At 41.5% G+C, this 20,832-nt stretch overlaps 1 protein-coding gene across 4 annotated transcripts in view; it reads right to left on the bottom strand.

Moving 5' to 3' along the window:
- Nucleotides 1-2,282: 2,282 nt before the first annotated feature.
- Nucleotides 2,283-20,832, bottom strand: part of LOC308522699 (nuclear body protein SP140-like protein) — a 44,177-nt gene continuing 25,627 nt past the window's right edge. For all 4 annotated transcript variants that reach the window (XM_081096228.1, XM_081096230.1, XM_081096231.1 and 1 more), the window contains 9 exons: nt 19,311-19,364; nt 13,634-13,738; nt 11,685-11,824; nt 10,472-10,519; nt 5,808-5,923; nt 5,015-5,126; nt 4,626-4,703; nt 4,284-4,415; nt 2,283-3,518 (listed from right to left, as the gene is read on the bottom strand). In XM_081096228.1, the coding sequence (XP_080952354.1) occupies nt 3,423-3,518; nt 4,284-4,415; nt 4,626-4,703; nt 5,015-5,126; nt 5,808-5,923; nt 10,472-10,519; nt 11,685-11,824; nt 13,634-13,738; nt 19,311-19,364 (881 nt within the window). In that variant the 3' untranslated portion in view covers nt 2,283-3,422. The remainder of the gene's footprint in view (nt 3,519-4,283; nt 4,416-4,625; nt 4,704-5,014; nt 5,127-5,807; nt 5,924-10,471; nt 10,520-11,684; nt 11,825-13,633; nt 13,739-19,310; nt 19,365-20,832) is intronic.

Below are 20,832 nucleotides of genomic sequence, written 5' to 3'. Positions count from 1 at the left end.
GATTCACCATTAGATAGACATTACCTTACCTCCATACACTCTAACAGGGGCCATTATGGTGTCTTGGGTCCCAAGGTATCAACTCATATACTGTATCAATAACCCTTAAAATTTCTGTGAGTTTTCTTTGTTTTGCATATATGTTACTTGAATAAATGGCCATATGTGCCTGTGGTGAAAAATTCAGGGAATTATTATGGTATACATTTGCACAGTCCTTTCTTGTAAGAACTGCCATCAACAGCTTCTGAGTCAAGAATTGGCTAAGGTCTGGAAGGTGTGCAAGGAATGTTGACTTTTCATTGAAGTAATATTTCAATCATCTGATCATCTATTTATAATCTCTTTTGATGACATATATAAATTAATATCCTTGTTAACTGCTCATGTGTCTTGCCTGTAAGAACAGCATCTTCTAGTAGCTAATTTCTTAGACATCTATGGGCCAGGGTCCCTGGTTGTGATTCTAAGCTTGTTGCCCATTACACAAATTACTCATCCTGCTGTGGCAGTTAATGCTGCCTCTTAGCCTCAGTTATTCTGGAGTCCTATCATTTCATTTGTTAGGGAATCCAGCTCTGTAAATCAGTCCTTCATTACTCCAACCTACATAGGATAGTCTGGACTGAGCATTTCAAGAATGCAGCTGCCGTCTCAACAGTACATCCTTTATTGCCTTGTTAAGGTGGTGTCTTTGAGGCATCTGAGGACACAGTAACCCCATGGATGGAATTTCCAGTTGTACAGAGTGAAGTCATGACATCTTTCTAAGGCTTTTGGATCTCTTTTATAATTGTTGGCCTGGCAGACTTACTTTTTAAAAAATATATTTTTATTGATTTCAGACAGGAAGAGAGAAGGATAGAGAGATAGAAACATCAATAATGAGAGAGAATCATTGATTGGCTGCCTCCTGCATGCCCCCTACTGGGAATGGAACCCAGAACCTGGGCATGTGCCCTTGGTCGGAATTGAACCAGGAACCCTTAAGTTCATAGGCCAACGCTCTCTGTCCACCAAGCAAAACTGGCTAGGGTAAGTCTGATATTTCTTATTCCACTTCATCTAGTGTGCACTGTGCTATAGCAAGCCTCTAAGAGCCACCCAGGAGCATATTAGAATCATTGCCCTTGGACCTTGCCAGGCTAATTAAATTAAACTCTGTGGCCCAGGAGAGTGTGCCTGTATCAGCATCCTCCAATCATGTTTCACATTCTAACATTGTTTTTCCAGGATCCATTCCCACACACAATCTCCTGGCACCTCTTAGTACATGTTGGCCAGACCTGCAGCTCTGTTGGAGTAAACCATCTCTTCAGCTAGCAGGCTCATCTAGAAGATTCCTAGTTTGGTCTTGCTGAGAGAACTCTGCATAATCTTCATTCAGACAAAGCGGTGGATAGGGCAAAGGTCTGTCTACAAACAGGGACGGGGTCTCTTTTGCAGGACAGTGGGTTCAGAAGGATCTAGAATTCAGAGTTCTCAGGTGCATCTACTTAGAAAGCCCCACTCTGAGTTTCAGGTCTTCATGCTTTCTTTATCAGGGATTTGACTTTGGCACAAGAGGCCACCATGAGCTCAGAATTCAGTCTTCTCTGAATTTCTATCACTTTTAAAAAATATAATCCTCACCTGAGCACATGCTTAGACAGAGAAAGAGATAGAGATAGAGACAGAGATAGAGAGAGAGACATTGACCAGTTGCCTCCCATATACATCCTGATCTGGGATCGCACCCATAACCCAGGTATGTGCCCTGACAGGGAATGAAACTGGCAAACCTTTCTCTACACAGGACAATACTTAACCAACTGAGACATTCTGGGTGGGCAGAAGTTCTGTCATTCTTAAAATTAGGGCCTGCACCAAGCCTTCCACTGTTTACCTTACAGTTGCAGGTGGTAATTAAAATATATAAGCCTGTCATGCACTTTTTAAAATACTTTAAGGAGCTTAGAAATAGTCATCTAGCCATGCCGGTGTTGTTCAGTGGTTGAGCATCGACCCATGAACCAGAAGGTCAGGGTTTTATTCCTGGTCACAGCACATGCCAAGGTTGAGTGCTTGATCCCCAATAGAGGGTGTGCAGAAGGCAGAAGATCAATTATTCTTTCTCATAATTTATTTTTCTGTCCCTTTCCTTCTCCCCTCCTCTCTCTGGAATCAATAAAAGCAAATTTAAAATAGCTTTTAAAAAAGAAATAGCCACCTAATCATACAGTTCTTTTTTTTTTCTTTTTTAATGTTTTTATTAATTTTTTTATTATTTTTTTTATTTTATTGCTTAAAGTATTACAAAGGGTATTACATATGTGTCCATTCCCACCCCCACCCCCCGCCCTAGACAGTCCCCTAGCCTCCCCTATCCCCCAGTGTCTTATGTCCATTGGTTATGCTTATATGCATGCATACAAGTCCTTTGGTTGATTTCTTACCCCCCTACCTCCTGCCCCTCAACCCTCCCCGGCCTTCCCGCTGCAGTTTGACAATCTGTTTGAGGCAGCTCTGCCTCTGTATCTATTATTGTTCAAAAGTTTATAATGGTCTTTATTAACCAGAAATGAGTGAGATCATGTGGTATTTTTCCTTCATTGACTGGCTTATTTCACTTAGCATAATGCTCTCCAGTTCCATCCATGCTGTTGCAAATAGTAAGAGTTCCTTCCCTTTTAGAGCAGCATAGTATTCCATCGTGTAGATGTACCACAGTTTTCTAATCCATTCATCTACTGATGGGCACTTAGGCTGTTTCCAGATCTTAGCTATGGTGAATTGTGCTGCTATGAACATAGAGGTGCATATATCCTTTCTGATTGGTGTTTCTGGTTTCATACAGTTCTTATAGTTACTATTTTTTTCTTTTTAAATGCTAGACAATTGCATCAGTACCTCTTCCCCTACAGGTGAATGTTTATGCAACTGCACTGTTTTAGTACCCCAGGACCTAGCAATATTCTACCTGTTACCATCTGGCTAGACAGTGATCCAACTCAGAACTCCATGCTTGGGGTTGGCTTGCTAAGATGATTAGGTGATGTTGGGTTCCCTAAAAGCAAAGCCTGAGATAAAATCATTAAATGATTTATTGTGAGAATTCTCTCATGAGGAAGAGGGATAAGGGAAGCAGGATACCATGGTGGGAAATGCTAAACAAGGACTATTTTAAATGGGCATAGCTGGAGACTAGTTCTAGGTAGTCTCTGGGGAGCGCAGGAACATGAATCACTTCACATGGTTAGTTCAGAGTTGGTCCTGGGAACGAACCCCCAGCACAAAAAGATGTAACCTTCAAGTGACTCTGCCTCCATTTGGCACAAAGCAATACACTGGGAAGAGGTGACATCAGCAGCCAATACTCATAACAGCGGGGGGATGAGAAATCTGCCTGAAAATGGGATTTTCCAGGGTATCAACAGCATCCACTACACCAGTGAACTGTTCTGATTTGCTTTCTGAATAGCAAAGATTTGCTTGAAATTCTTCTTAAATTCCTCCTTTATTAGGTCTGAGTCATTTTGCTGGAAGAAAAAAAAAACACAGACAAACATAATGATGCTCAATGTCATGTCATTAGACAATTTACAACTGAAAATGATCAGGACTCTTGTCTTAAACACCTAAGTTACATTAACCAGGTTAAGTTTAGGAACTCAAGCATCTAAGAGTTTGTTTCCTAAGCATGATTAAGCCTTGTTGTTTAGACAGACATGGGAAATCATTATTACACTGATGATTCTTAGTCATTGGCTTTGGTTTGTTTCTTTTAGTGAAAGTTAGAAAAGCAATCTAAGGCCTTAGTGATAATCAAATATTACAGATGTATAATCAATGATATTCCTTTTACATTGTCAATTCTATTCCCCTCTGGTGATGTGTTACTGTATATGGTTCATTTACATGCAAAGGAATCTGCAGCTTGGGACCTCTGAGAGTTCTGTTTGAATATATTTGGGGAGAGGTAAAAAGGATAGCATGACTTTAGGAAGCAATTTTCTCCTTAGGCTTTGAACAGGGTGGACACCACTGTCCTCAATGGTCACCTTTGAGGAGAGGAATGAGCTCTCAGGGGCCTGGAGTCTGGTTGCAGGGACAACTCTTTATTCACTGTTGCTCTCTCTGGTGAGCTTAAATCCTCAATTTAAAAACCCAGTCACTTCCTAAATCCTTGCTTGTATAGGCTTGTCATAGGATGAGGGAAACTCTAAAATCTCCCAGTACCAGGAAATGCAGGCAGAGTGACTCAATGAGTAGAAAATGAAATGGAAGCAGGGAGAGCCCCTTACCTTAGGATCTTGATAGATGTTGTTCATATCAAGCACAAACCCCTCCACTTGGGCATAACATCCTCCCTTTAGACTATTCTTGATTTCATCCAATCTCCTAAGTGTCTCTAGGCATTGAGAAGCCTTTTGAACCTGGTGAAAAATATATCAATAGGAGCATTACTGACAAAGTTCAATGTCTACATTCTGTGGATTCCCATAAAATCTAGAGGAAATACAAGGTGAAGGTAAAGCCAACTCATGTTCTCCCTCCCATGGGATTCAGAGCACAGATTCCACAGTGTCTGTGTCAAGGTTGGGTAACATTATGGGGCCTATACATGGTTTGTCGTTGTTACTCACATAATTTTCATGTGGAATATTCGGAAAAACGTTGGTCTCGAAATGGCAATAGGCCTTTAGGAGTAGGAATTCACATTTCTGCAAAGAAGGAGACTGTGAATGAAAAGCAGCTTGGCAGGAGTGAGCCCATATTTATGTCTGGGCAGAAGCATGAACACTGTAATCTTCTGGAAGTTTCCCCAAACAGGGATTGCTCTTGGACACTAACATGTAATAGCTGAGTTGTTGTTTTTTTGTTTTGTTTTCTGTGAGCAGGTTCTGGTGTGTTTTCAGTGTGGTTGAGGCATGGTCAGAAGAGCAGGCACCCTTTGACACCCTTCCCTTCACCCATGACTGTTTGACTTCTCATGTGAGCAGAAGGGAGATGTCTTGGGTCAAATACAACTCACCGACTTGTCGTTTGGCCCCATCTGTCTCGCCAGGACTTCAGATTCACTGTAGCACTGCTGCTGACTTCGTGAAGACAATTCTATTGTGCAGAAGGTACATCTCCAAGGGCTCCTGAGATGTCAGAAGTAAGTGAGCAAGGCAAGCCTAGAAACACCTTCGTTCCCACAGCTGCCAATGTTCTCCTTTCAGGAATGGCTGATGGGCACAACCAGGGAATGAGGGGACAACTCCCAGATTCTCCAGGACTCTCATGTGGTAACCCTGGTCCCTAGAGTAACAGCAGAGGTTTATTGGGTGGAAGATGGTGTCAAGGTGAGTGTTGGGCTCCCCATTCCTAGTTTGAGCTTCTGAGAGCACAAAGAGTCCTGCCTTCATGCCTGAATGTCAGAGTGTGGGCCTTAACCCCTGGAGGCCTTGTGCTCCACTAACCTGTTGAGAACATGCCAAAATAAGGGAAACTGTCCTTATTTACTGTCTGTTCTGAATACACACAGAACACAAACAACTGGCATTTGCACTCCTGTGAACAGGAGTCTGAAGTGGATAGTTCTGGAAAGGACAGTAGTGGTATGTAGGCGAAGCACCAAGCTACAGACTTCAGCCTCCTAGAGGTGAGAAGAGAACAGTAACTTACTAATGATAGCATTTTTAACAGCTCCCCACATCATATTGTTGGCCTATGTACCCCAGGCCCTGCTCTTTCCCCATCAGGAACAAGGAGGAACTCTGCAGGGGGAGTGTGCATGGCAGGAGGAAGGTCTCTGAAAGGAGAGGGGGCTGCATCTCACAAACCTCTGAGGTTCCACAGGTGGGAGGTGACAGTCCCCATGAAAGCCCTTCAGACAAACACAGCAGTAGATGAACTTTCCTTCTTCCCAGCAGATTTCGCATTTCTCTGCGTTTTCCAGCTAGAAGGTAAAACAATGTCTGTAACCCCAGTGAGACCCTGAAGACTGGCACTGTGGGAATTTGAATCTCATTGTCTTTGTGCAAACCTTCATGGACAGTTATGTGCTTCTCCCTGAGCTGTGAGCCAACTGCATGGAATGGAGGTTTCAGAAAAAAAACTCTTGGTCTGTGGTGAAGTTCAGGAGGAGTGGCCTTTGTGATTAGGAAAGGTTTTGCTGTAAAACCAGAGCTTCTGTGGCTGACAGGGCAATGAAACCTGATAGTCCAGGATGGGCAGGGTACACATGGTCCCCTGGCAAGGAGCATTATCTGTCTGACCTTTTCCAGGGGAGGTTGTTGTATAACCCTGCTCATCCTAGAATAACAGGTTTCAGTGCCCTGCCACCCACAGAATTGTTCAAACAAGCCAGCTACAACCTCCCAGGGAAACCAGGGCACACCTCACCCTCCAAAGCCCCTGGTTGCTCCCTCTGTTCCTGAGGGAAACCTTGGTGAGGCCTGCATGACTGGCACTGCCCTCTTTTCTCAACCTGGGAGTATATGTGACTAATAAACACCTGTCAATCCATCTGTCAGGTAACAGATGCTGTTATTTGCCATCCCCCAGTCAGGTGGATATGCATCCCTCATCAATGGAGTGAAGAGGATGTGATTAAAACAGAAAACCACTTTTTCCTCTTTTTTTTTTCAAAAATGAAAAGCAACATTTACATATGAATCAGTAACTATGTTTGCTCCTGGTTGCTTTCCTGGATCTGCCTTCTGAGAGATTCCAGACAGCTTGCAAACATCTTAAAGTCTGTTCTGTACCAGATAGAAACATCCTGTCTACCCCATGGCCTATTGGAGAAATTCCTACCTTCTTGTTACCATCACCTCCTCCTGAGCCATGAAAGCACAACCCAAACTCATCCAGGGAAAACTTAATGTATTCTGTCCTCACAGCCACTACATGTTCTTTTCTAGCGCGTTCATTTTATAAAACATACACCTTCTGCCACAAACCTGAGAATCCTTTCTTGCTCTATACTCTCACTAGTATCCAAAATTCTATCTATACCCAATCCTCCTCACAGTAGTTGCTAAGCTTACTTTGCTAGTTCTGTCATCCCTCTAAGGTTCACTGAGCACAGGTCTGCTGAGACCCTAAAAAATGCTTCCAAACCTAACACATAACAAAAAGTGGTCTGTTTCTCAGTCTGTATCATATCTCGGTTAACAACACACAAATATCAGAAATGTCCTTTTAGCAAATGGACACAGTAATTTGGAACACAGGTATGTTATTTCTCTTTGTGCAGAAAGTAATAAAAGATGAAAAGTTGCTAAAAGTTATTTTGAGTCTTGTTCTGGACTTTTGGATGGAAATTTTTATCTTGGAGAAACAAAATTCTGGTCATTTCTTTTGCTTTTAAAAGTGGCCATATGTGAGCCTGGCTGGTTGTGTCGACCTATGAACCAGGTGGTCACAGTTCGATTCCTGGACAAGGCACATGCCCAGGTTGCAGGCTTAATCCCCAGTCTGGTGAGTGCAGGAGGCAGCCTATCAATGATTCTCTCTCACCACTGATGTTTCTATCTTTCTCCTTCTCCCTTCCTCTCTGAAATCAAATATATATATATATATTTGTATTAAATGACCATATATGAGAAAGTGCAAGGCTCAAGGAGCATCTTGCCAACAGCTCCCATTCAGTGTTCCAGAGAATCCTGAATCACATCCCCAATGCAATATGAGACTGCTCTAGCATGGAGACCTGGGGCCATTTTCCTTCTCCTCTCTATAGGGATTCACAGATTACCATCATCATTCTTCAGAAAGTGCTGACCCTCTCTTCAGAACAAAGAAATAACAAATATAAGCAGTGCATAAGAATCTTGCATCCATAATTTTTAATCAATTTTAGAACCCTTTTCTCTGAGGCTCTTTGTTTCTTAGCCCAGCTGCACATTTGAATTGTCAAGGAGAGTATATAAAATACTAAATTCCTGGTCCCAACATCAGATATTCTGAATCAATTTTTCTGATTTGAGGCACAGGCATTGGTATTCTCCCTAAGTTATAGAATGAGTAACTTGTGTATCAAAATTATCTGAAGACATTTTAACAATTCTAATGTCTGAATAATAACTCAGAAGGATTTCAATGAGATTTTGTCTAGAATGGAATTCAGGCAATGTTATTTTTCAAAGGTCTTCAGGTGATTCCAGTGTGCAACTTGAGTTGAGATTTAGCCTGCACAAGTGTGGGTTTTAATGCCTGAGGATATAATAAGACAATGATGAATTGGCCTGTAATATCTATCCTAGGAAAAACTATTAATAAGAGTGAGGCCACTCATGCTGAAACAGTTGCTTTCTACCTACAGACTCTTCACCTTGGGTAGTATGACATGACCATCTATCATTCAGGGTTCTGGGAACCATACAGTACACATAGATAACTCTACCACCTCCTGTAGCTCTTCTGGGACACCACCCAAAAGTTAAAATGAATTCAACACACTTGGTATTACAATTCCTCTTCCAGAAGACTATCCTCATCTCCCTGTGATCCAAATCCCAAGATGGCACCTCACTGACTTTTCACAGGAAGCTGACTACCAGGTACTACACTTTCATTGCTTTAGTGTAAGCCTAGAATCCCCTTCCTCCAGTAGTTAATCTTCCATGGTAGACAATGAAGTTGAAAGAATCCTAAGGTCAGGGATATTATTTTAATGTTCTTCAATGGAAATTGGGCATTTTTATGCACTCAATATTTATATGTTAAATGAGTAAAAATGAGTATTGCTTCACTTAGGAAAAGAGATTACATGCTATCTCTTTAGTAAATATTAACATATGATAAATGATTGTTTGGCAGTGTATATCAAGTTATTTGACAACACAGAAGCTGTCACCAGAAAGTACAGGTGGCCCTCATCAGGAGACAGGAAACTGTTGAGTGGTGTCATGAGTGATATTTAAATTTCCAGAAACCAGGAGGCTTTATCAACAAGACAAGTTCTGGGAGGCAAAGAGGACCTACAGAGGTAGTAATGGGTCCTGAGATCTGTCACTTTGGGTCATTTCTGTTCTTGATCAAGGAGACAAAATATAGGGGCAATTGAACCTTGTTGCTGCAAAGTATTGCACCCATGGATAAAGATAGGACCTATGCATTGGAAGTTGAGTACTAGCTCTTTTAGATACTCCATATTGAGTAACTTTATTTTTTTAAAAAATATATTTTATTGATTTTTTACAGAGAGGAAGGGAGAGAGAGATAGAGAGTTAGAAACATCGATGGGAGAGAAACATCGATCAGCCGCCTCCTGCACATCTCCTACTGGGGATGTGCCCGCAACCCAGGTACATGCCCTTGACCGGAATCGAACCTGGGACCTTTCAGTCCACAGGCCGACGCTCTATCCACTGAGCCAAACCGGTTTTGGCCATATTGAGTAACTTTAGATAGTACATGGAGAATGGTGGAGATACTGCTGTTTAAAGTAGTCACTGAATAGGTCAAACAACAATTTATCTTCAATAAACCCAGTGGGTAAAATGTCCCAAGGACTGGTAGTTCAAAAGAACCAGTTAATGTAAAGACCTGGACTTCACATTTCTGGGAGATAAAGTCTCAGTAGCCAGCTATGTACAACTTGTTCTGAAATTTTCACCTTTCCCTCCTTTCCAAGTTCTCATTCACACTCAATATTGGAGAAATCATCACTTTGTCTTGAATTTACACTGCACATTATGTATTTTGTTTGTTGCCTTGATAGCCTTCTTCCATAGAGGGAGAAATCACTTTCATGGATAGACAGGTGGCCTGCACAGCCCCTGAGTAGAACCAAAGGGGTGGCATTAAAGTAAACAATTTTCCAGGTCAGAACCTCATGTAAGACACATCAGTCTCACAAAAGCTCCTTCTCCAACAACACCATCCTCATAAAAATTGCCAGTAATTTCTGCTTGAGAAAGTATTCTGTATGTCTGTGTGTATATTTTATGGAAGGATGGAAGATGATGTCAAAAATTGGAAGAGAAATATGCTTATGGAATAGTACATGGTTTTGTTTATGTCCCAGTATAGACTCTGTACTAGATCAGGTTCTTCTGGATGATGGTGAGCAAATTTTTGCTCCATCAGATTTCATTAAAGTTAGAATACAATAACCTTTATGAAAAAAATCTGTGCTGAGTTAAAGATGAGTCTGTGACCTCATTAAGAAATGTCTTTATGTATTCCATAATTATGTTTGCTTTTACAACTTGGACTCCCTGACATCTGCAACTATAGCTAAAACTCAGCTATGAGATGGCTTCTTATTATTCTCATCTCAAATGGTTTACCATTCAAAGGTGACCTTGCATACAACCTAATGTTCAATGTAGCAAATCTGAAGGCACTTGCAAAATGAATAACTTAATTAAATAAAATAAAGACAGACGAGAGGAGAAGAGGAAACAATGTTAAATACAAAACTGAGAAACCATAAAAAGAGGCTGTACATATAAAATTAGTTATGTAATAAGCACTTGTATTAAGTAATGATCACCTTTTTTATCTTGCCATATATTCTTGGAGGTTGAGGTAGAAAATTTTCCTGAAAGATAAAAAGATCCAAGAGTATGGTTAGCCTGTGTTTATGTTTTGTGAGTCTGTTATTGCAACCTCCTCCCAAATATTTCCACTTGATGTCCCACTGTCAGCTCAAACCAAGGCATCTGAATGAGACACTATCTCCCTCTACTCACCTGTTCTTCTTCTAGAAAGAAGAAGATTAACTACGGGAGGAAGGAGATTCTAGGTTACACAATCAATGGTACCCAGAAAATCATCTTCAGAACCTTTTTCCTTGCTCTTGTGCTTTTCCCCTAAGTTTTAAGGGCCTTTCATTCACAATCTCTTTGACACCTCTCACCTCCTTTCTATTTCCACCAGTGCCACTCAAGCTTATGTCCTCACACCAGGGTTATTCGGTCATTACACATGTATCCCATACCTACAGGGTATAAGACACTCTGAACAATGGTGGTCCCACAAAGATGTATAAAACTAGAGGGATCTAGGAGAATAAGGGATTGCATGGAAGGACAAGTATAAAACTGTGAGAAGGGCCTTAATATTGGGGTCCAGGGATGCAGGGAAGGGATGACAAGGCAGGTCAGTCAGGGAATATTCAGAGAGGGTGACATTGGAGCTGAGCATTGTAGTTTGACTACAGGTTTCTTGGGCTGAAAGACAGTGAAGTCATTTCCAGGCCCCATGCTGTCTGAGATACTGTTTTAAATATGTCACTTCCCACCTCAGGAGACCTTCATGGTTCTGCATTGTCTATGGTATGAGTTTAAACTCCATAGCCTGGCATTAAATCCTTCCACAAACAACACCAATTGATGGATTATGCTGTATAACACACTATCTACTTCAATCCATGGAGCCACATTAGTTGTGGTTCTGGTTTTCGCACCATTCTTTCTCTGGAGTGCGTTCTGCACACTTGTTTGGCCATAGACTGCCTCCTTTCTTTCAGTGCCTAAAGTTGTCTGCAAGCACCTGAGTCAGAATGACCTTTCCCTGCATCTACCTCAACAGAGCCTCTTCGACAAATCAATTCACTGCCTTGTATTAAGTTATGAGTGTGGGACAAGCATAATGTCAGGGCTTGGGGTGATAGTTGTCAGTCAACATATATTTGGTGGACAAAAAGTGACCTATCTTAGAGTGAAACCAGGAAAATCACTTCCAAGCTCCTGTCACTGTAATACCTCCATCAGCCATTTTAGGGTTCTTCCATTGCAGCGCACACTTGTTTTCCAGTTAGCGTTTTTGACGCCTCCTTTAAGTTCAAATTCTTGTAGGGTGAACCAATTTCCATCCTGGCTTCTTATGCACTTCACCGTGGATCCTGTAAGACCGGGGTAAGTTGAATCTGAAACCTCTTTGTCCTCACAGCTCAGACACTGGCTTCCCACTACATTGCATCTGAAGCCACCCAATTTGGGTACAAGATCACTAGCAGAAAAGTCTGGCCTCACATTTCATACTTGAGAATCCCTAAACCCAGCCTTGTGAGTCCCCTCCCAGGGGATTTCTTGCTTTGGATTGAAATCTCAAGTCCTGGCCCTGTTGCTCACAATGGCTTCAAAGCAACATCTGTGTCCTGTATTACAGCAATTTTCTTCCAGTTCATTGGCTTTATTGAGCAGATATACTTTTCTATCCCTGAAATCATGGGTGGCTGACTTTAAAATAATATGAAATATTTTCAGTAGAAAATTTAACTTGTGTAAAAAGATAGTGTTACACTTAATAACATTATTCATTAGAGCAAAGGAAATCAAAACCTCATTGAGATATTACATCACACTCACTCGGATGGCGGTAATGAAAAAGACCGACAATAACAAGTATTGGTGAGAATGCAGAGAAATTGGAGCCCTCAGATTTCACTGATGAGCATATAAACTGGTGCATTACTGTGGAAAAAGTTTGTTTTTTCCCTCAACAAATGCAACATGGAATTGCCACGTATCCTGCAATTCCACTCCAGAGCATATAGCAAAAATAATTAAAAATTTATGTTCACCAAAAACTTTACACAAAACAGCATTATTTATGATAGCTAAAGGGAGAGAAAACCCAAACTTTAGATAAATACAATATTGTATATCCATACCATGGACTATTATAGTATTTGACAATAAAAAATGAAATATACTAAATGTGGTACTATATGTATGAACCTTGAATACATCATGCTGTGTGAAAGAACCGGTCACAGAAAAGCACCTGTCACATGAGTGTATTGATGTGAAATGCTTAGAATAGGCCAGTTTATAGATCATAAAATAGATTAATGGTTGCTTAGGGCTGGGTAGTGGGGTGAGGCGGGATGGGTATTGACTACTGAGAGACATGGCATTTCCTTTAGTAGGGGACAAAAAGGTTCTGAAATTAGATTGTGATGATGGTTTTATAATCTTGTGAATAAGTCAAGCAAATAAAAAACTCAACAGTGAATTCTACACTCTAAGAGGTGAATTATATGATATGTGAGTTATAGCTCAGTAAAGCTATTTAAAAATAGTTACGATGAAAACATTTATTTATATTAATTGTTCACAAAAGAATATTAATCTGATATGAAGTTTATCATAATAGACAATTATTGGAAAGCTTTATGTTAAAAATCACAACACATTGTATAGTCAATATGTAAATTAACTCTCAAAGTCACACCATGAGGCAGGTTTTTAATTATTATCCATTTCTTAGATGAGAAGTATCAGGCTCAGAGAGGTCCCATTCTTTATTCAGTCACTCTTGGCAGAGCTGAAGCTGGGACTCACATTTTTCTGATTCCAAATTTTGTGAACTTTTCACTACTTTAAACATATATCCTGATGCTGGTTTCCAGAAGGGGTATAGGATATGAAGGTGGAGGCTGATTCAAAGTAAAATATGCAATATTTTCCATCCACAGACTGACATTTCTGCACTTCTCTTTGGTTCCTTGGGCATCCTCATGGACACTTCCATGTGGAAGTGAGAACTTATGCACCATTTCTTAAAATGTAAAAATATCATCTTGGGGACCCTACCTCTTCTCAAGACAAAACCGGGGCCCAAATTTCTTGAATGATCAGGGTATTCCATTACTTTTTGTGATTCTCTCACATAGTGGTTGCAGATTAAAGTAAACCTTCAAACCTACCTCGTTCAAATTTTCTCTTAATTAACAAGCCCACCATCGCCCCGCAGATCACAGGAAGTATTTCAGCATCAAAATCCATAGTCCCATCTATGTGCTTTCTTATCCCTGAAAGAGAAGTTTCTTTATTGTGTCTCATTTTAAAATTGCACATGTAAAACGTCCTCCCAAGTCGAGATTGTTTCTATAAAGACAGAGGTTCTTAGGAAATTTTATTTCACAAATCTCCAGAGTTTCTCAGTTTTTCTATCAGTGGTATTTTTGTTGCATAATGAAAGATGTACATCTTCATCTCACCTCTGAAACCTCATACAATTAGAATGTTTAAGCAGAGAAAGGCTTCAATAAAACTGTCTTAACTCCCAATCCAGTCAGCCCCCTTAATTCTTACATGACAATGAAACATACAGCTGCTGTCATGTTCTGCAGAAAGCTCTCCAGCTATGCTCTTCCACTGCAGTTAGGTAGCTGGAGACAAAGTCAAACACTGTGCATGCAGCTCCTGTTTGAGCTCTGACTTGGTGGCAGAGAGGATAATGATGGGTAACCTAATGGAGATGGTATCTACACTAATAAAAGAGAAACATGGTAATTGGCATACGACTGCTACCCTTCCCATTGGCTAATCAGGGAGATATGCAAATTAACTCTCAGCCAAGATGGCGGCCGGCAGCCAGGCAGCTTGAAACTAACATGAGGCTTGCTTGCCTCAGTGACGGAGGAAACCAACGTTCCCCGCCTGCGGCTGCAGGCCTCTGGGCCTGCAGTTTCAAACATTGTAACAAATACCACCAGACTTCAGCCAGCAGATTCGCAACATTGTATGCAAAGGCCAGAAACCTACTTTCAGCAGCGGAGGCCTAAGAGCTGGAGCCAAGCCTCAAGCTAAAGCTGGCCCAGAATAAAAAAAAAAAAAAAAAAAAAAAAAGGAAAAAAGGAGCGGTTGGGAGCTTCAGTCACCCCCAGCCTGAAAACATCCCTCAGCCCCTCACCCAGACTGGCCAGGCACCCCAGTGGGGACGCCCACCCTGAAGGGTGTGTGACCAGCTGCAAACAGCCATCATCCCCTCACCCAGGCTGGCCAGGCACCCCAGTGGGGACCCCCACCCTGATCCAGGACACTCTTCAGGGCAAACAAGCTGGCACCCATCCATGTACCAGGCCTCTACCCTATATAGTAAAAGGGTAATATGCCCCCCAGCACCGGGATCAGTGGAGCCGAGAGGCCTCCCGGCACCGGGATCAGCATGACAGGGGGCAGCACCCAAACACCCTGATCGGCCCTGCTCTGTGGGTGATAGAGGGTGGCGCCCCAACCCCCCAACCCCTGCACCCCTACAGGCCCTGCTCTGTGTGTGACGGGGTAGAGCCATAACCTCCCCATCAGCCCTGCCCTGAGTGTGACAGTGGCGGCGCCCCAATCCCCTGATTGGCCCTGCTCTGTGGGTGATAGAGGGTGGCGCCCAACCCACTGATCTGCCCTGCTCTGTGTGTGACAGGGGACGGTGCCCCAACTCCCCTATCGGACCTACTCTGTGAGTGACAGCGGGGAGCTCCTCAACCCCCTGATGGGCCCTGCTCTGTGAGTGACAGCGGGGAGCTCCTCAACCCCCTGATGGGCCCTGCTCTGTGCATGACAGGAGGGAGCTCCCCAACCCCCTGATGGGCCCTGCTCTGTGCATGACAGGGTACGGAGCTCCAACCCCCCTGATGGGCCCTGCTCTGTGTGTGACAGGGGGCAGCGCCCCAACCCCCGGATTGGCCCTGCTCTGTGCGTGACAGAGGGTCACGCCGCAACCTCCCCATCGACCCTGCCTTGAGTGTGACAGGGGGTGGTGTCCCAACCCCCCAATCGGCCCTGCTCTGAGCCTGACCAGGGGCTGCACCTAGGGATTGGGCCTGCCCTCTGCCACCCGGGAGCAGGCCTAAGCCAGCAGGTCGTTATCTCCCGAGAGGTCCCAGACTGCTAGAGGGCACAGGCCGGGCTGAGGGTCCCTCCCTCCCCTCTGAGTGCACAAATTTTTGTGCACCGGGCCTCTAGTCTACTTGATATTTGTGTTCTCTTGCTTTACCTCATTTTTTCTCCTCATCAGCTTTCTCCAAAGCTGAAAGAGGAGCTCAGGAAACTCTAAAGCAATCTTCAAATTGCATGGCTAGCTGGACTACTGCTGTCTGACAATGGTGTGCCCTTTATCAAAAGCTACATCCAATGCTCTGATCATCTAACTCTATGACCTCATATCCTCTTGTCCACACTTCTCTAATATGGCTCTTTGGTCATTGAAGGCTGTTGTCCCCAAGGAAGGAAGAAAGGAATCAGCTCTTTCCTGCATTATGATTAGGACAAAAGTGATTGGGGATTAATGGCATTGTATTAGATCAGTTCTGAAAATCTGAGTTCTGTTCTGTTGGTAAGGATGCATCATTCTTTCCCATGCTTCGGAATGCCTAGCAGTGGTTGGTAAACTCATTAGTCAACAGAGACAAATATCAATAGTACAACGATTGAAAAATTTCTTTTGAGAGCCAAATTTTTTAAACTTAAACTATATAGGTAGGTACATTGTTATTAACTTAATTAGGGTACTCCTAAGGCTTAGGAAGAGCCACACTCAAGGGGCCAAAGAGCTGCAGGTGGCTCGCGAGCCGCAGTTTGCCGACCATGGGTAGAGGATTTGTTTATATTCTTTGGAAATGCCTTTGCCCTGCTTGTATCTGACCCTTCTACATGAAAAGTCTGACTGAAAAATGATTATTAGAGAGAAAGATAAAGTTGCAGCCAGTGGCATGGTTTTTAGCAGTGAAGGAAGAGCAAAGATGCAGGTACCTGAGGAGGAAACACCTAGGAAGTATGGGAGATAGAGATGCATAATTATATCTGGGATTCACAAATGCCCTGAGTCTTCCTTCCAGAAGGAAACTGCCCTAGTGTAGCTCTTCAGTGTAGAGTGCAGACACAGGTCCATGAATACAGGAAAGAAAAGGCATAAAAAGGGCATTCCAACTTATGAAGAAAAAGGTTGTTAAATGTATTAACCACGTTTACCTACTTTCAACTAGAACCAAACATAAAATCTTTAAAACCTTTGTATAAATTTTATGTAAAGCCATAAAGGAAAACCCTGACAGATTTAGGTATCTAAAATTTTCAAACTTCTCTAGGAAAAAACATACAATTAAAAACCTAAAAATTAACATTAAATGAGACAAAATATTAACAATATACATTTGCAAAATTTAACATGCAATATATTAATATACCTATTATTGGACAGTATGACCAACATAACAGCAACACTGGTAAGACACATACCAGGCATTTGTAGAAGAGCAACAGATGACCAATAACCAGTAAGAAATGCTCAACTACACTAAAAAATTATAGTAATGCAAATTAAAACAGGAATGAAATAAAAGTATCTACTCTTAAATTGGCAAAATGTGTGCTTGATATACTGATTAAAATAAGGGAAATGTAACAGTAGGAATAGATGAACTCAGATAAGTAATATAATTCTAAATATGTTAATACATGGGCAGGAAAAATCTGAAAAGATACCCAACAAAGTCTATAAAGTTCATAGATTTTTAAAATTAAAAAGCAACAAAAATGTGAGCATTTAAAAAATATAAATTGCCTATTTGAAAGATGTAAAATAATCATATAAAAGTAAAATATTCTCTCTCTTTTTTTTAATCTTATGAAAGGTGATAGTTCTCTGTTGTGGCTGGAACACATTCCTCAAAACTTTGTAACTTAAAGCAACACAGGTTGTTATCTTGCAGTTCTACAGGGCTGAACTAAGTTTCGCTGGCCTCACGTTAGGGTGCCCACAGGGCCACAGGGCTTTGTTCTTTCCTGGAGGCTATAGTAAGAAAGAATCCTTTTTTTTATTTTTATTTTTTTTATTTTTTTTACCTTTTCCAGCTCTAAGTGCTGCCCACATTTCTGGACTCATTGCCTTCTGCTTCCATCTTAAAACACAGCCAGTTTACATCTCTGATCATTATTCCATAGACACAAAGCCCTCTCTGCATAGCAGGAGAGATTTTCTGATTTTAAGCATCTACATAATTTGATGGGCCACCCAGATTATCCAGGATAATTGTCCCCTTTTTATACCCTTAATCCCATTTTCAAACTCTCTTTCACCATCTAAAGAGACAGATTAGAGGCTCCAGGGACTAGACATGGACATCTCTGTTTCTGTTGCTATAAAATTCTCAAGAACCTTATAGGTCTCCCATGTATGTCATGGGGATTTGCTGCATTAGACAAGAGGCTCCTCCACAGATGTTACCTATATAACACATATCTATATTTTAGTTCAGCTGAGATGGTTGAGGACATCTATGAGTTACATGCTTAGTCTCATCAAAGAACATTTCTGTGAATAAATATTCTGATCTTTTGCTGCTTCCGAGGCTCTAGCAAAAATTTGTTCAGCCACACTCTTGGTTGTTCTACAGAGCACACTTAACCTGACAGAGAATCTCAATTTTAACATCTTTTGTAGCCGCAGTAAGCTAAGACAATCCAAATCATCAAGTCCTGATTTCTTTTTGTTGAGAAGTTCTCCTCCCGTCAGTTTTTTTTTTGTTCTTCTCACATTTTACTTTAAGCAGCAAAACAGAAACCAGCTGCATCTTCATCACCTAGAAACCTCCATAGTGTAGATCCAGAAAGTTCTGCTTTCCATATATCTGCAGGGCAGGATTTTGCTCTACTTTCTGTCACTATATAATAAGAATCATCTTCCTCAAGTTTCCAAAAACATATTCTTTATTCCCTTCTGCGCCCTCACCAGTCACACCTTTAACCTTCATGTTTGTACATACTTGTGCTGTTCAGGATGATTTATGAATTCTCTGAGACAACATAAATGTTCTCTTCCATGTCTTTCCTCCTTCTGAGTCCTCCCTAGGTCTTCAGCATTCACATTTCTACAAACTGCTCAAGGCAATCTAGGCTTTTCTTTTTTCTTTTTTTTTTTTTTCGTAATCATTCTACTTAAAATTCTTCTAGCCTCTACCCACTTCCCAAAGCCATTGCCACATTTTTAGGAATGTTTTAGATTCATAACCCACTTTTAAGAACCAAAGTCTGTATTATTTTCATATTGCTGCCATAACAATTTACTGTAAATAGTGGGCTTAAAACAATACAATTCATCATCTTACAATTTATGTCAGAATTATGAATGGCCTCACTGGGCTAAAATCAAGTTTGTAACAGACTTTCATTCTTTTCTGGAGGCTGTAGGGGACAACTTTTCCTTGATTTTTCTGCTTCTTAAGGTCACCCACATATCCTATTCCCTTCTTCCATTGTCAGAGCCAGCAATATTGCATCTCTCTGATCATTCTTCCATAGTTACTTATCCCTCTCTCCATAGCCAAGAAAAGTTCTCCACATTTTAAGGATTAGGGAAGTATATTGGGGCTACCCAGAGTATCCAAGATAATCTCCCTCATTTTAAGGTCCCTAGTAGAATTAAATCTGCAAAGTTCACTTGCCATGTAAGATAACAGATTAAAGGTTTCAGGGATTAGGGCAGGGACATCCTTGAGACGCCATCATTCTACCTAACATAATATTATAAATAATAATAGTGATTAAACTCTGATATTTAAAAACTCATTTCTACATTAAAGCAAACAAAATCTTATTCACTCTTACTTTTTTTCCTCTCAGCTTTTTCTAAAGTAGATTTGTTGCCAAGATCCACAGTACCTAAAAAAAAGGAAGTAGTGAGAAATTAGAAATAAATAAATAAAAGTTGCAGATCTTAGCATGATTTATAGTGCAGAAGGCTTTAGTTTATAAGGATGTTTCATCTATTGATTCTCTCTTTGTTCTAAAGAAACTAAAAACCTCAGAATTGAGAAGTAGGAATCCAGTATTGGCCATGCATCTTCCTTTATTTCTCAATAGGACTTTGAAAAACACCTCAGTATTTCAGTTTGAGGGGGATAGGAACAGACCTGGTCTTAAGACGTCTGGGTGCATCGGAGGATGCTGACCAAACTGAGCCTCACTAGCAGGGCTTCTCTGTTTCTTTTGGCCCCTGTATTTTGCACTGCATTCTCTTTCTTCTTTTACATGTAGCTTATGGGTTTGTGTTCATGTCTGTAATTGTGTAATATTTTACCTCTGCTTCTTTCCCAAGGTGGTCTTAGAAATTTGAAATTGAAGAAGGCAGGTCTCTCATTTGGCTTCTTCACAGAATGATTTTGTGAAACAGAGTTCCTTCACCCCTCTCCCCAGTACTTGAGACCACAAGGAATACCTAGAAGCTAAGTTAACTCAGGTCCCTCTAGTCCAGTGATGGCAAACCTTTTGAGCGCAGTGTGCCAGCATTTTGAAAAACCCTAACTTAACTCTGGTGCCGTGTCACATATAGAAATTTTTTGATATTTGCAAACATAGTAAAACAAAGACTATATTTTTGATATTTATTTTATATATTTAAATGCCATTTAACAAAGAAAAATCAACCAAAAAAATGGGTTCGTGTGTCACCTCTGACAAGCGTGTCATAGTTCGCCATCACTGTTCTAGCCTGTGCCTGATGTGTGTGGCCTGCAGGTTGCTCCAGGTCCTACCAATAAGGTGGTGAAATTCATGCATAGTGGGCAGCTTTGCCCAACCTGAAGCACTTTTCTTACCCCCACTCTCACTCGGCCTGCTATCCCCACACCCATTCTACCTCAACTCCATCTTCACTCTATCTCTTACCTCCACTCTCTTTATATCTATTATCTCCACCCTCATTCTACCTCTTTTTTTCATTCTTTCTTTGTATCATTCTAAACATGTTTAAATATTTAGTAGCTGGAAAAATGGATCAGAGAAGTATCTATTCTAATAATAGAGGGATATGCAAATTGGTCAGGATGCCATCACATAACGACCAATCAGGATGGGAGCGGGGCTACAGCAGAGAGCTCTCAGCACACCTGCGCCAGGGGTCTGCAGGGTTCAGAGAGGAAAGGAGAGCACATAGGCAGTTAGGGGGATCAGGCCAGCAGGGGAGAGCAGTTAGGGCCTTCAGGCCAGCAGGGGAGCAGTTAGGGGCAACAGGAAGGCAAGCAGGTGAGTGGTTAGGAGCCAATAATTATGGATTACGAGAGGTATCATGGATTGGAGAGGGTGCAGGCTGGCTGGAGGACCTCCCACACCCATGCACAAATTTCGTGCA

Source organism: Myotis nattereri, assembly GCF_964212035.1.
Source record: "Myotis nattereri genome assembly, chromosome: 7".
NCBI lineage: Eukaryota > Metazoa > Chordata > Mammalia > Chiroptera > Vespertilionidae > Myotis > Myotis nattereri.
The sequence above is the reverse complement of the archived record's forward strand: the minus strand, read 5'-3'. Positions and strand labels throughout refer to the sequence as shown.